The sequence below is a fragment of the Papio anubis genome, chromosome 6 (genome assembly GCF_008728515.1).
Source record: "Papio anubis isolate 15944 chromosome 6, Panubis1.0, whole genome shotgun sequence".
Taxonomy (NCBI): domain Eukaryota; kingdom Metazoa; phylum Chordata; class Mammalia; order Primates; family Cercopithecidae; genus Papio; species Papio anubis.
The window spans coordinates 111,117,075-111,130,677 of record NC_044981.1 but is presented as its reverse complement, the minus strand read 5'-3'; the positions used below and the strand labels follow the sequence as shown (position 1 = coordinate 111,130,677).

General features: G+C 44.2%; 1 protein-coding gene across 3 annotated transcripts in view; it reads left to right on the top strand.

Moving 5' to 3' along the window:
* The window catches only part of AKAP12 (A-kinase anchoring protein 12), a 120,392-nt gene that overhangs the window by 74,800 nt on the left and 31,989 nt on the right, over nucleotides 1-13,603 (top strand). Inside the window, exon 1 of one of the 3 annotated variants that reach the window (XM_003898034.3) lies at nucleotides 10,729-13,041. The exons of the other annotated variants lie outside the window; for them this stretch is intronic. Within the exon in view, the coding sequence (XP_003898083.1) occupies nucleotides 13,017-13,041 (25 nt within the window). The 5' untranslated portion in view covers nucleotides 10,729-13,016. Of the gene's footprint in view, nucleotides 1-10,728; nucleotides 13,042-13,603 lie in introns of those variants that run through there. 3 annotated transcript variants of the gene reach the window in all.

Here is a 13,603-nt window from a genome sequence, read left to right as displayed (position 1 = left end):
GGTCCACAAGGAGTGGCTCTCTGTAATTAAGCCACTAATGGAAATATGCAATTATTTTAGCTATTGTCTTAGTCTGTTCAGGCTGCTATAACAAAATACCTTATTCCAGGTAATTTGTAAGCAACAGAAATTTATTTCTTACAGTTCTGGAGGCTGGGAAGTCCCAGATCAAGGCACCAGCAGAATCAGAGTCTTGTGAGGTCCCACTTTCTCTAGATGGTGCCACGTATGTGTCCTCATGTGGCAGAAGGGCAGAGGGAACAAACTCCCTTAAGCCTCTTATATGAAGGCACTAATCCCATTCATGAGTGCTCCACCCCAAGGCTGATCGCCTCCCAAAGGCCCCACCCTCTAATACCATCACCTTGGTGATTAGGTTTCAACATATGAAATTTTTTTGTGGGGAGGGACACAAACATTCAGACTGGAGTGGCTGTTTTATTTATGGAATGAAAATCTTTTAGACATTTTCTCAAGGACTGATTCACCTTGAGAGTAAAAGAGTTTCAGTGTCACCTAATTGATAGTAACTTTTATATGGTTAAGGCAATGCTACAGTCTAGAGCATAATGTCCCTATATTATAGTGTATTGGTCCATTCTCACACTGCTGTGAAGAACTGCCCAAGACTGGGTAGTTTATAAAGGAAAGAGGTTTAATTGACTCACAGTTCTGCAGGGCAGGGGAGGCCTCAGGAAACTTAACAATAATGGTGGAAGGGGAAGCAAACACATCCTTCTTCACGTGGCAGCAGGAAGGAGAAGTGGAGAGCAAAAGGGGGAAGAACGCCTTATAAAACCATCAGATCTCATGAGAACTCACTCACTGTCAAGAGAAAAGCATGAGGGTAACTTTTGATTAAATTTCCTCCCGCTGAGTTCCTCCCATTAAACATGGGGATTATGAGATTATGAGAACTACAGGTCAAGGTGAGATCTGGGTGGGGACACAGACAAACCATATCATAGAGAAAAGGATGCTTTGATAATGTCTGAAGATATATTCTCTGGGCTTAAAATTCAACAACTGTTTAGCCTGTTAATCAAGATTTATTCCTGCATATCATGCTTTGAATTGTTTTCAAATTGCTCTGTAGTTCAAGTGTCAGTACAGCCTGATATCAGGTAGTTTTCCTCCGACCTCTACGTTAACCAGTGCATGCATTAGTCATTCAGGTGAAAAGTGCTATGTGCTAGATTTAATTAATTGAATTGGTTGCTTTCATGTGTCTTAACATGGACATGCAATATTTAGACCAACCACAAGCACAAGGTCATTATCCTCCTGTATTAATTTGCTAAGGTTGTCATGATAAAATGCTCGACCGGTGGTTCAAACAACAGAAATTTATTTTCTCACAGTTCTGGAGGCTGGAGGTCTGAGATCTTGGTGTTGCACGTTTGGTTCCTCCTGAGGCCTTTCTTTTGCTTGCAGACGGCCACCTTCTCACTGTATCCTCACATGGTCTTTCCTCTGTGCATGTGCACATTCCTGGTCTCTTGGTGTGTCCAAGTTTCCTCTTATAAGGACGTCTATTCCTTTTTTTTGAGACATAGTCTCGCTCTGTCACCCAGGCTGTAGTGTAGTGGCATGATCTCAGCTCACTGCAACCTCCACCTCCTGGTTTCAAGTGATTCTCCTGCCTCTGCCTCCCGAGTAGCTGGAATTACAGGCGTGCACCACCACACCTGGCTAATTTTTGTATTTTTAGTAGAGATGGGATTCTACTCTTCACCGTGTTGGCCAGGATGGTCTCGAACTCCTGACCTCAAGTGATCAGCCCGCCTCGGCCTCTCAAAGTGCTTCAGGCGTGAGCCACCGCGCCCGGCCAGGACTCTTGCTCTTATTAGGGCCAGGCTAATGGCTTCATTTTAACTTAATCACTTCATGAAAGACCCTGTCTCCAAATGCAGTGACTTTCTGAAGTACTGGGAGTTAGGACTTTAAATGTGAATTTGAGGGGGACACAGTTCAGCTCATAACACCACCTCCATGATTGACCCACTTTGAAAGTCAGATTTGGGACCAGAGAAGTGTTAGTAGAAGGGAGCTTTGAGGCTCTCTGAACCAGGAGCCTACCCCTGTGCAGGAGGCTCTTCTGCTTAACCACTTGAAGGTTTGCAGAGTTTTCTCCATAAAAGGAAGCCATTTATTCCCCTGGAGCTAAAATATGCCTCCCTCCAACTGCTCTTCTCTGTTCCCAGGGCTGCCTTCTGGAACTACACAGAATAAACTCACCTCCTTTTTCCACATGGCAGCCCTCTAAGTATTTGAAAACATTTATCATGTCTTTTCTTTAATCTTTTCTTCTCTAGGCAAAACATCTCCCGAGAAAATAACCTGTCTCACATTAAAAGAAAAACGCCAGGGCTTATATATATTTCAGATAGGAATGTGCTCGATGGAAGCTTGCCAAACATCACTGGGTTTCAATTGCAGTATCCCCAGTTTTAAGAACGGTTTCTTTCTCAGACTCTTTAAAACATGAGAACAACTTAGTTTGCTTTAAGCCAAATATTATGTACTGAAAGAATTGACTGGAGGACATGAGTCATTGATACTGAAGTATGTGACTGCTGGTATAAGGGAGTCCCTTACCTCAAGGATGTTGCAAAATGAGCTAAAGTCAAATAAAGTGAAGAAAGCACCAATATATGTTGACATGGATTTCTAACCCTGGAGTGATCAGTCACCCTTCTGGTACTTCACTCCACAAGATAATTAGCATACACCCTTACACAATGCGGTAGCTAGAGATTCGAGCAAGAGAATTCCTGCTTTCCAGATAACTGTTAGCTGTAAATCAAGTGGCAGATTCATAGTGTCCAACCAAATAGTCAGGGAGCAGAGCCAAGGTCTGCTCCCAAGCAGCCTCCTGCCAAGCTCTGAGCCGCAAGCCCTGTGGCCTCACTGTGTAAGCTTAGCATTATGGACTGAAGGTTTGTGTCCCCCCAGACGTACATGTCGAAATCCTAACTCTAAGGTGATGTGGTATTTGGAGGGAGAGCCTTTGCGAGGTACTTAGGTGATGAGGGTGGGGCCCTCATGAATGGGATTAGTGTCCTTATAAAAGGGGCCACTTCCCTTTCACCATGTGAGGTTACAGGGAGCAGTCTGCAGTCCAGAAGAATCTGGGATTACCAGATCCCAACCACACTGGCCTCCTGATCTCTGACTTTCAGCCTGCAGGACTGTGGGAAATAAAAGTGTTCGTTGTTTATGAGCCACTTGGTTTATATGGTGCTTTTACAGCAGCCCAAATGGACTAGGACAGTGAACAAAAAGTGTGATGTCTTCCTCATGCTTGTCAAAATCTTGGTGCTAAATATTCCCCTAATCAAGTCCATTTCTGTTGAGTATGTTCAAATACCTTCGGATTCTGTGTCAGTGTCACCTTGATAGATGTCTGGCCACTGGAATCTGAGGCTGTTTCGAGTTTTCATCCCTTATGTAGCTCATGGACTCCTTTTGGTCTTCAGTCTTCTGAATATCTTGTAATGAGGACTCTCCACGTGAATCTGTTTCCATTCAATGTGCTGGGTTCTTTAAGCTCTTTTAATCTAGAAACTCATGCACTTTGCTGGACGCAGTGACTCATGCCTCTAATTCCCGTGCTTTGGGAGGCCAAGGTGGGAGGATCACTTGAGTCCAGGAGTTTGAGACTAGCCTGGGCAACACAGCAAGACCCCATCTCTATAAAAAAATAAAAATAAAAAAAATTATCTAGGTGTGGTGGTGCACGGCTGTAGTTCCAGCTATCCAGACGCTCAGGCAGGAGAATCGCTTGAGTCCAGGAGGTTGAGGTTGCAATGAGTCTCACCATTTATGCTCCAGCCTCGGTGACAGAGTGAGACCCTGTCTCTAAGAAAAGAAAAGAAAAACTCATGTACCTCATTTCTGGGAAATTTTTTTCCCCCATTTCCCTCTTTGTTCTCTTTCTGGGATTACAATCGGTGCTTCCTATCTGTGGGCTCCTCATTCATGGATTCTACCAACCCTCGATCAAAAATACAGATTGATACTATATCACTTATTGTTTAGGGAAAAAAATAAAAATAAAATGAGAAGTAAAAAAAAAAAAAATTAAGAAAAACCAGATTGAGTATCCCTAGTCTGAAAATTGAAAATCCCAAATGCTCCAAAAATCCGAAACATTTTAAGTGCCACCATGATACTTAAAGGAATGCTCTTGGCAGCATTTTGGATTTTCAGATTGAGGATGCTCAGCCAGTGTGTATAGTGCAAATATTCCAAAATCTGAAAAAATCCAAAATCCCAAACACTTTTGGTCCCAAGCAGGGGATACTCAACCTGTATCTGGGGGGAAGAATCCACAAAATTCCGAAAGGCAGAATTTGAATTTGCCAGTCTCCCAGTACTATGTTGAATCCACCTGAATGAAGTGATGTGTAGGTGTTGCATCAGGCTCATTAATTCCAGCCAACAAGGTGCTGCTTTTATTACAATGCACTCCTGAGAAATTCACGATAAAGGGACCTTCTTGCTTTTTACAGAATGTGTAAGATTGTTTTTAGCCACCCTCCCCATGAACCAATTTTCACCCCATTGAGGGCAATATCACCCTCATTTGAGAATACATGATTTAAGGTAAGCATAATAGCCAATATTATTCTTCTAGAATATACTCAGAAGTGTCAGTGTTTACCTTTATTTGCACCTCAGAATAACACGACTACAGGTGTAATTTTTATTCTCCCATCAGTTGAAGCCCAGAGGTTTAAATACTTCACACCTGGTCCTATAGCTAGCAGAAGGCCCAGAACTAGAAACTTTTCAGACCTTGAATCATCTTTTAACCATACCAAAGACAGGGGTGTACAGAATTATAAGATGAATAGAAGATACGGACCACACAGCACTAAGGAAAGAATCTGATTCCTACTCCTATGTACCTGAACAAATTTGGTAGTAGGGCAAGTTTTTTTCTTATTTTGTTATTTTTATTATTGACTAATTGATTAATTTTGAAATAGGGTCTCACTCTGTCGCTCAGGCTGGTCTTGAACTCCTGGCCTCAAGCGATCCTCCTGCCTTGGCCTCTCAAATAGCTGGGACCACAGGTGCACACCACCATACTCAGTTATTTCATTATATTAAAGAATCACACTTTGATTTTCATCTGCTTTAGATTTGCTAATTGAGCTGTTTCAGTGATTGGAGAGTTTACGTTCATGATTTAGATCATCTGAATTTTTGATAGAAAACCAAAGGTATTGCCCTGTTTCACCCTTCTGAGTTCAGGGCTTCCTGGGCAGTGCTGGGCCAGCATGTAGAGTCCATGACTCTGTGGCTAATGTGTTTGACTTCCAGTCATAAAAGTAGCAAGGCTTTATTGTGGATTTGTAAAATATAAAAAAAATGGAGACAGAAATTGTCCCGAATTCCACCATGGTTTCTTTGTTAGTTTTATTTCTGAGCTCTTTTATCATTGGCCTTAAATGTACAGGTATATATGCATTTTATTTATTTATTTATTTTATTATTTGTTGAGACAGGGTCTTCTTGCTCTGTCACCCAGGCTGGAGTGCAGTGGCATGATCTCGGCTCATTGCATTCTCCGCCTCCTGGGTTCAAGAGATTCTCCCGTCTCAGCCTTCTGAGTAGCTGGGATCACAGGTACCTGCCACCACACCTGGCCAATTTTTATATTTTTAGTAGAGACGGGAGTTCCCTATGTTGGCCAGGCTGGTCTTGAACACCTGACCTCAGGTGATCGACCTGCCTTGGCCTCTCAAAGTGCTGGGATTCCAGGCATGAGCCACCACACCCCACCGTATATGCATTTGAAAAAGCAAAATTGGGTTTATATTGAATAGATAGTTTATTTTCTGCTTTTTTCCTGAACAAAGAGGTTTATAGATCAATATAGGCATTTTTCAGGCCAGGTATGGTGGCTCACACTTGTACTCCAAAAACTTTGGGAGTTCGAGGTAGGAAGATTGAGGCCAGGAGTTCAAGACCAGCCTGGACAATGTAGCGAGACCCAATCTTTCTTTAAAAAAAATTAAAAATCTATATATAGAGGCATTTTTCTCATAATTAACTGCTTCAAACATGTTGTTTTTGCCATAAATTCTTCTGAAAAGATAAGTATACTGTTTCCTTACTGTTACAACACTTACTCTAAATGTTATACATTCTAAGCTGTAAACATACTCACACATAAATCTATACCTTTTCATTTGGTCTATTTCATAGAATTGCCTAGGTAAAGAAATAAATATATGTGGACTCAATAAGGAGAGAGATAATATTTATTCTACATCACTTTTATTATTTGAGTTTTTAATGTTTATTTTCCCCTTGCTTTTTAAAGTGATTTTAAAATTCTCCTTTAGTGTTTCTGTTGTATCATAACAATTCCTTTGAGGAACTATTCTTCAGAGTATTTATCTTGGATTTGGAATAGCAGTAACCATGTCTATACAAATATGTCCAGTTCAACTGGACCATAAAACTCAATTAGCTGATATTTATCTATGTGCATAGCATGCAGCAAAGACCTGAAAATACGCTGAGTCCAGGAGAGACTGCCCATCCTGTAGATAACCTGACAGTGTCATTCAGATTCAGGGTGAGTATAGATGGATAGATACAGACAGATATCTATCTATCTGTCTACCTATCCATCTATCTACACCTATCTGGATACAGATAGATATCTAGATAGATAGATATATCTCCTCTTTTACAGTTATCCAATTTGGAGCTGTATTTCACTCAACTTTAAATTATCTTGGAGCATTTCAAAGGAATAACAGGAAGTGAGGGCGATCTGGCTGCGACATTTGTCACCCCACTGATCGCCATGGTTGACTCGGCTGATCTGGCTGGCTAGGCAGGTGTCCCCTTCCTCCCTCACTGCTCCACGTGTGTCCCTTCCGAAGCTGCACACTTGGTCGAAGAGGACGACCATCCCCAATAGAGGAGGACCGGTCTTCGGTCAAGGGTATACAGGTAGCTGCGCTCCCCTGCTAGAACCTCCAAACATGCGCTAAAGGTCCATTTAAAGGAATAACAATGGCATCGATTCTCCCTTCTATTTCATCTGTCCTTTTCCAGCAAGAAGAAAAGAGACCCTACTGGTTTTTGGCTTCCTTACCCCCAAGGGTGATGCCAGGTTAAAGAGAAAATGAGAGGAGAGGAGGCCAGGGAGGGAGGGTTGAATTTGGTGTGCAAGTCCTTTCTTCCATTCTGTGACACTCATACTTGGGTTAAATACCTAAGCATCCTTCGAGGAAGTTGGAGAGCCTAATATTGGTTTTAATTCTGGGTGTAGTGGTCCCAGTCCCCTCCTTTTCAGGAAAAAAGAGGAAAGTAGCCTGCTTTATTGCAGCCATCTGTCTGCTGGTCCCGGCTCCAGACTGCCCACTCTGAGGCCTCTCCCGTTCTCTTCCTGTGTCACTGCTTTGATTTTTGTTTTTGTTTTTTATAGAGATGGGGTCTTGCTGTGTTGCCCAGGCTGGTCTCGAACTCCTGGCCTCAAGTGATCCTCCCAGCTTGGCCTCCCGAAGTGCTGGGATTATAGGCATGAGCCACCTCACCCAGCCTGTGTCACTACTTTGTGCTGCCACACTGGACCGCTGCTTCCATGTTTTAATCCTCTCCACATGTGGCTTCTGCTGCCACTTTCCACCTCATTGCCCCTAATCCCTGTCCATTCTCAGCATCCTTTTTCAGCTCCTCTTCCTCAGGGTTCCAGGCCATTCTTATTTCATGGACATCACTCCGTTCGGGTGATCCCACAGATTCACATTCATCTTGTGGGCACTGTAACTTTGGACTCCTCCCTCACCTTCGTCACTACTGCATCCATCTCTTTTGTTCCTTCAGTCTCTTCCTCCTGTCATCACAGCCCAGGTGCCTTTTCTAAATTGCAGTAAATTCAGTGCCACCATCCCCTGCCTCAAGCCTCCAATGGTTCCCTATGGTCTTCAGAACCAGCAGCACAAAGTTATTTTTTAAAGAAACAAACCAGCTTTCGTGAGCTATAATTCACATACTGTGCAGTTGACCCCTTTAAAGTACACAGTTCAGTGGTTTTTGCTTTATTCACAGAGCTGTATAACCATCCCCACAGTCAACTGTGGGACATGATCTTTTCTTTTCTTCTTTCTTTCTTTCGTTCATTCGTTCTTTCTTTCGTTCTTTCTTTCTTTTTGGGGAGTCTTGCTCTGTTGCCCAGACTGGAGTGCAACGGCACGATCTTGGCTCACTGCAGCCTCCGCCTCCTGGGTTCCAGCGATTCTCATGCCTCAGCCTCCTGAGTAGCTGGGATTACAGACGCGCGCCACCATGCCCGGCTAATTTTTTTCTATTTTTAGTAGAGATGGGGTTTCACTGTGTTAGCCAGGATTGTCTCGATCTCCTGACCTCATGATCCACCTGTCTCGGCCTCTCAAAGTGTTGGGATTACAGGCATGAGCCCAGCCGGGACATTTTCATTACCTCATAAAGAAACCCCATCCTAGTTAGCTGTCACTCCCTCTCCCGCCAAAACCCCCAGTCCTAGGTAACCGCTAACTACTTTATGTCTGTAGATTTGCCTCTTGTAGACATTTCAAGTAAATGAAATTAAACAATGTGTGCTCTTTGGTGACTAGCTTCTTTCACTTAAAAGTTTTTTCAATGTTCATCTATGTTATAGTATGTTTCAGTACTTTATTTATTTTTATTACTAACCCATTTCCATTAGATAAGCTAAATTTTATTTATCTCTGCATGAGTTGATATTTAGATAGCTTCCAATTTTTGTTACTAGGAATATTATACCGTAATGAACATTGATGGACAAGTTTTTGTGCAGGTATATATTTTCATTGCTCTTGGGTATATGTCTAGGAGAATTGCTGGGTCATATAATAAATCTATGTTTAACATTTTGAGGAACTACCAGCCTATTTTCCAAAGCAGCTGTACCGTTTCCAATTTCTCCATTCCTTGTTATTGTGGTCTTCCTTGCCCCCTGCCACCTGCCCGTTTTGTAAACCAGGCAGATCAGCTTTATGTTGTTGTCTTTTTTTTTTTTTGAGACAGTCTTACTTTGTCACCTAGGCTGGAATGCAGTGGTACGATATCATCTTACTGCAACTTCCGCCCCTCTGGGTTCAAGCAATTCTTGTGCCTTAGCCTCCTGAGTAGCTGAGACTACAGGCTCCTGCCACCATGCCCAGCTAATTTTTATATTTTTAGTAGAGACGGGGTTTCGCCATGTTGGCCAGGCTGGTCTCGAACTCCTGACCTCAGGTGATCCACCCACCTCGGCCTCCCAAAGTGCTAAGATTAAAGGCGTGAACCACCACACCCAACCTGTTGTCTTTTTTCTTTTTTATTAAGGTCATCCTAGTGGGTGTGAGGTGGTTTTGATTTGCATTTTTCTAAGGGCTAATAACGTTGGACATATTTTCATGTGCTCATTGGTTGTTTGTGTATTTTGTTTAGAGAAATGGCTACTCAGATTCTTTGCTCACTTTTAATGGATAATTTGTTACAAAGTCCTTAACATGTCATTCTAAACCCTTTATAAATATTTTTAGTTTAATCTCCAGTATTGTCTTCCCCCCACCCCCAACCCCCGGACCTCCCCAAGTAAACTCCGAACCTCATAGCTGTAAGGAACCCACTCATGATTGCCCAAAGGTCCAGCTCTTGGTATCTCTGCCCATGCTGGTCTCTCCCTGTGGACCACCTTCCTTTGTGCCCCAGGCAGGGAGTGTCCCCTCATCCCTTCAGAGACCCAAGGCTACCTCAGAGGTGAGCCAAACTGGAGCTGCCCACTCCCGCCACTAACTGGGCGTGTCCACTACCCCCTCCTGCCACTGGGCGTGTCCACCACCCACTTCCGCCACTGGGCATGTCCACCACCTGTGAGCTCCCCAAGGCCAGGGACAGTATCTAATGAGATCCCTGGGTGTTTCACATAATAAATACAGAGCAACAACTTGGTAAATATTTGTTGAATTAACCGTTCAGATTTGGGAAAACATGCTTTCTAACATCCGCCTATGTATTACACAGCAAAACTATATAATTCTTATTATAATTATAATTCTTCTTATAATTCCTGTAATTCTCACTTTGGTTGGTGATGTCTTCCTCTAAAAATCGTGATTTAACAAAAACAGAGAATGGAAATGATAAAAGAAAGTCTCCTGCGTTGGACAGTGACCTTAGGTGTCATCTTTACTCCTGCTTTTATCCTGATGGATGACTTTTCTTTGTAAATGCAGACACACAGAGGCTTGATTGGCAGCTGTGCCATGCACCCTGTCCTTGATCATTCTTAGAGGTAGAGATCAAAGGAAACCCATTGGCTGAGAGAGTCTACAACTTGCCACATGATCTATTGCTCTGCCTTGTGATTTTAATTGCCTCTTTAAGAATATCAAATCAGGCCAGACGCAGTGGCTCATGCCTGTAATCCCAGCACTTTGGGAGGCTGAGGCGGGTGGATCACCTGAGGTCAGGAGTTCGAGACCAGCCTGGCCAACACAGTGAAATCCCATCTCTATTAAAAGTATAAAAATTAGCCGGGTGCAGTGGCAGGCGCCTGTAATCCCAGCTACTCAGGAGGCTGAGGCAGAGAATTGCTTGAACCCAGGAGGCAGAGGTTGCAGTGAACCGAGATTGCATCATTGCACTCCAGCCTGGGTGACAAGAGCAAGACACCATCTCAAAAAAAAAAAAAAAAAAAAAAGAATATCAAATCAGATGCGTTAGCGTCTTCATGAATGTCAAAAAAAGAAATGTTTCAGTGCCAAAACTGAACAGCAGTATGGTGACCTTTGGAAATGTTGTTTAGGGTATTAAATGTGTAACTAGTGACATTTTGTGTGTTTTTATTTTTCTTCCTACCCAGCTCAGTGGAATAGGTGCTGCTTGCCCTGTTGTTAGAATTTGGACTGATAGAAAGGAGAGGAGCTGGAGATTCATTCTGCTCTGCAAGGGCAGACTCGATTTCAGAAGTGGCACCAGATGATAGCCTGTGTTGTCCCCAACCACTGGTGCTGAGAAATGATGCAGAACCAAACCCTCAGATCCCAGATCGCCCACGGCTCCTGGGACATCTCTGGGGAAGGGACTTACTAATGTAGCCCCTGATACAACATCCCAAGATGTCTTTATCCATGATTTGCACAGCCAGGACACTCCGGGGCTGGGACTGGGAGGAGAGGAATGGCCAAGCTTCCCTGCCCCCTTGGCTCTGTGGACTCCAGAGGGATGTTCAGTACCAGCAGCATTTCACATACACCAGACTCATTATTAAAATTAGAGCAATTTGTGAACTAGAGTTGAGACTTCTCTAGAGAAGATAAAAGGTTGGGAAGCTGCTCAGTGGCTCGGTCTGGGAGTCAGCTTCCAGGCAATATCTTACTAAGTCAGGACAAGGCCCATCACTCCCTGTTCCCGCCAGGCCGGGTATTTGCCAGGATGTGAAACGGAAGCCAGGTTTTTGGAGAGGCTGAAGCTGATTTTTTTAACAAGGTCCAGTTACCAGCAAGGAAGTGGCCTTCACGCTGCTCACTCTGGGCCTGAGTGTGGTGCATCGCGCCCCCTGGTGCCCAAAAGGCGCAACTACGTGCCATGCTAGCCAGCTCTCCTGGACTTCCATTTTTCCCTGATTCTCCTGTTTCTGGCCCACCCTCCTCTTGGCTGTGCCCACTGTGGTCCACGCCGAGGCTCCCCTCCCTCCTCCCTGCCCCAAGCAGTAATGAACAAGATCTTCATTCTCTGAAGAGAAGTGCAATAGTAAAATTTTGCTTTTTGTTTGCGTAGGGGAAGAGCTGGTGTTAATGGGGTCAGGCAGGCAAGGCATGAAATAAGGAAAGGATGAAAGAAGGGAACAAACTCAGGGGACCTAAAGGACCTACCCTAACAAAAAATTGGCGTACAAAAAAAGTGTATTAAAATTGTGAGACTACACCAACTCATTCGTCACTTATGTCTTTGCAAAGAACAAACCTGAAGCTTCAATGAGAAAGAATTGAAGTGCTCTAGGGCTGCCTGAAATCTTCGGAACTTTTAACATAGGCTTTGAATTCCGAGGTGTGTGCTTGCATGTTAGAGATGTGATCGTGTCTAAAAATTGGAACATGGCGTAGTTTGATCTAAAAGATGAGCTAACTTCTGCCATTTAGAAAAAGACCTCATGCTCAAGTCTGCTTTTGAAAAGTTACCTTGGTCAAGCGTTGAAGATAGCACTTGTTAGAAGGAACAAGTTCACTTCTAACAGCCCGTCTCAAAGAAGGAGTTCAGGAAACAGCACTACTGAGAGTTGCCAATCCTCAGATCAGTGCAACGCGTGTGTATGTGTAAGACACAGATGGTGAAAATATAAAATGCTACAGATGCCAAGAAGGGAGGTGTTTTGCACCACACCAATCTTTAAACAAACAGAGGGATGCAGAATGCAGTCTTTAAAATGGAGGGAGAATTTGATGTCTGTGTGGCTATTTCCTTGAAATGGTTTAAAAAGCTGAGATACAGAAGTATTAGTAAATCGGTGCCAGGAATGAGGTAACCGTTTAGATCCAATGCGGCCGCTCCAGCATCGTACTCATGCCCAGCACCCTTTAAACCCTCCCGGGACTCTGCAGAGCCCGCTGACCACTCACAGAGCCCAGCTTGGGGGAGGGCTTTAAGGTGAAGCACGTGACCCCCTGCTTGTGCAGCCCGAGCCGGGAAGTTTGCGCTCCCGAAGTCATGGAGCGCAGCAAGGGAGGGGCCAGCGCCAGCCCGCGTGTGGGTGGCTGGGTGGGGGCGTGGGTGGGGGTCCGCCTATAATTATCTGGGGAAATGCATCCGCGCTCCGCTTTTCGCTGCGGCAGCTCCGAGGGCACCTCCTGTTCTCCCTGATCCTCCGGGAGTGGCTGGGCGCTCAGTCCGCTCTGATCCCACCGAGACCACCCGGGGTTGGCAGGAAGGAGACGAGGCGTCTGCTGGAGAGGGCAGGGACCCGCTAAGCTGATCTCCTGCACAGTAGTGCTACTTAAAGTATGCTGGGGACCATCACCATCACAGGTAAGGCACAGGTCAGGTCGCTTGTGTCCTTCCTGGACGGCAGGCACGGGGCACGAAAAGGGCTTTCTTCCGTCGAATGCGCGTTTGGTGGGGAGCCCGGGAGGTCAGTGGCTGGACCGTTATTGGCATTTATTTCTCTCCGTGTGCTGAGTTTTTCATCAGAAGAACATTCTCTCTTGGGCTCAGCAAGAATCAAACAATCTCAGCTTTTCGTTTTTGGCTGAGCTGGACTCTTCTTGGCTGTGCCTATGGGAGACTTTCAGTATATTTTCTTCGGGGTTGTACCTTTCCCTTAGGGAGACAGGGATGTGGAGAGGAACAGCAGCAGCCGACTGAATAGAAATATGTCAGATGTATGTGAACTTGAAAATAAGTTGTGAAAGCTTAATCTCTTGCCGTAGTCGTAGACCAAACACTTTCCTCTTCTGGGCAAATTACAAGTGTTTGCATTTTGACTTGTTTACTAGGAACTTTGAATAAAGGTACACTGGGTGGTTTAGGGGACTAACATTTAAGCTCTGCTTTAAGTGGTGGTTTTAATAAAGCCATAGTTATTATAAAA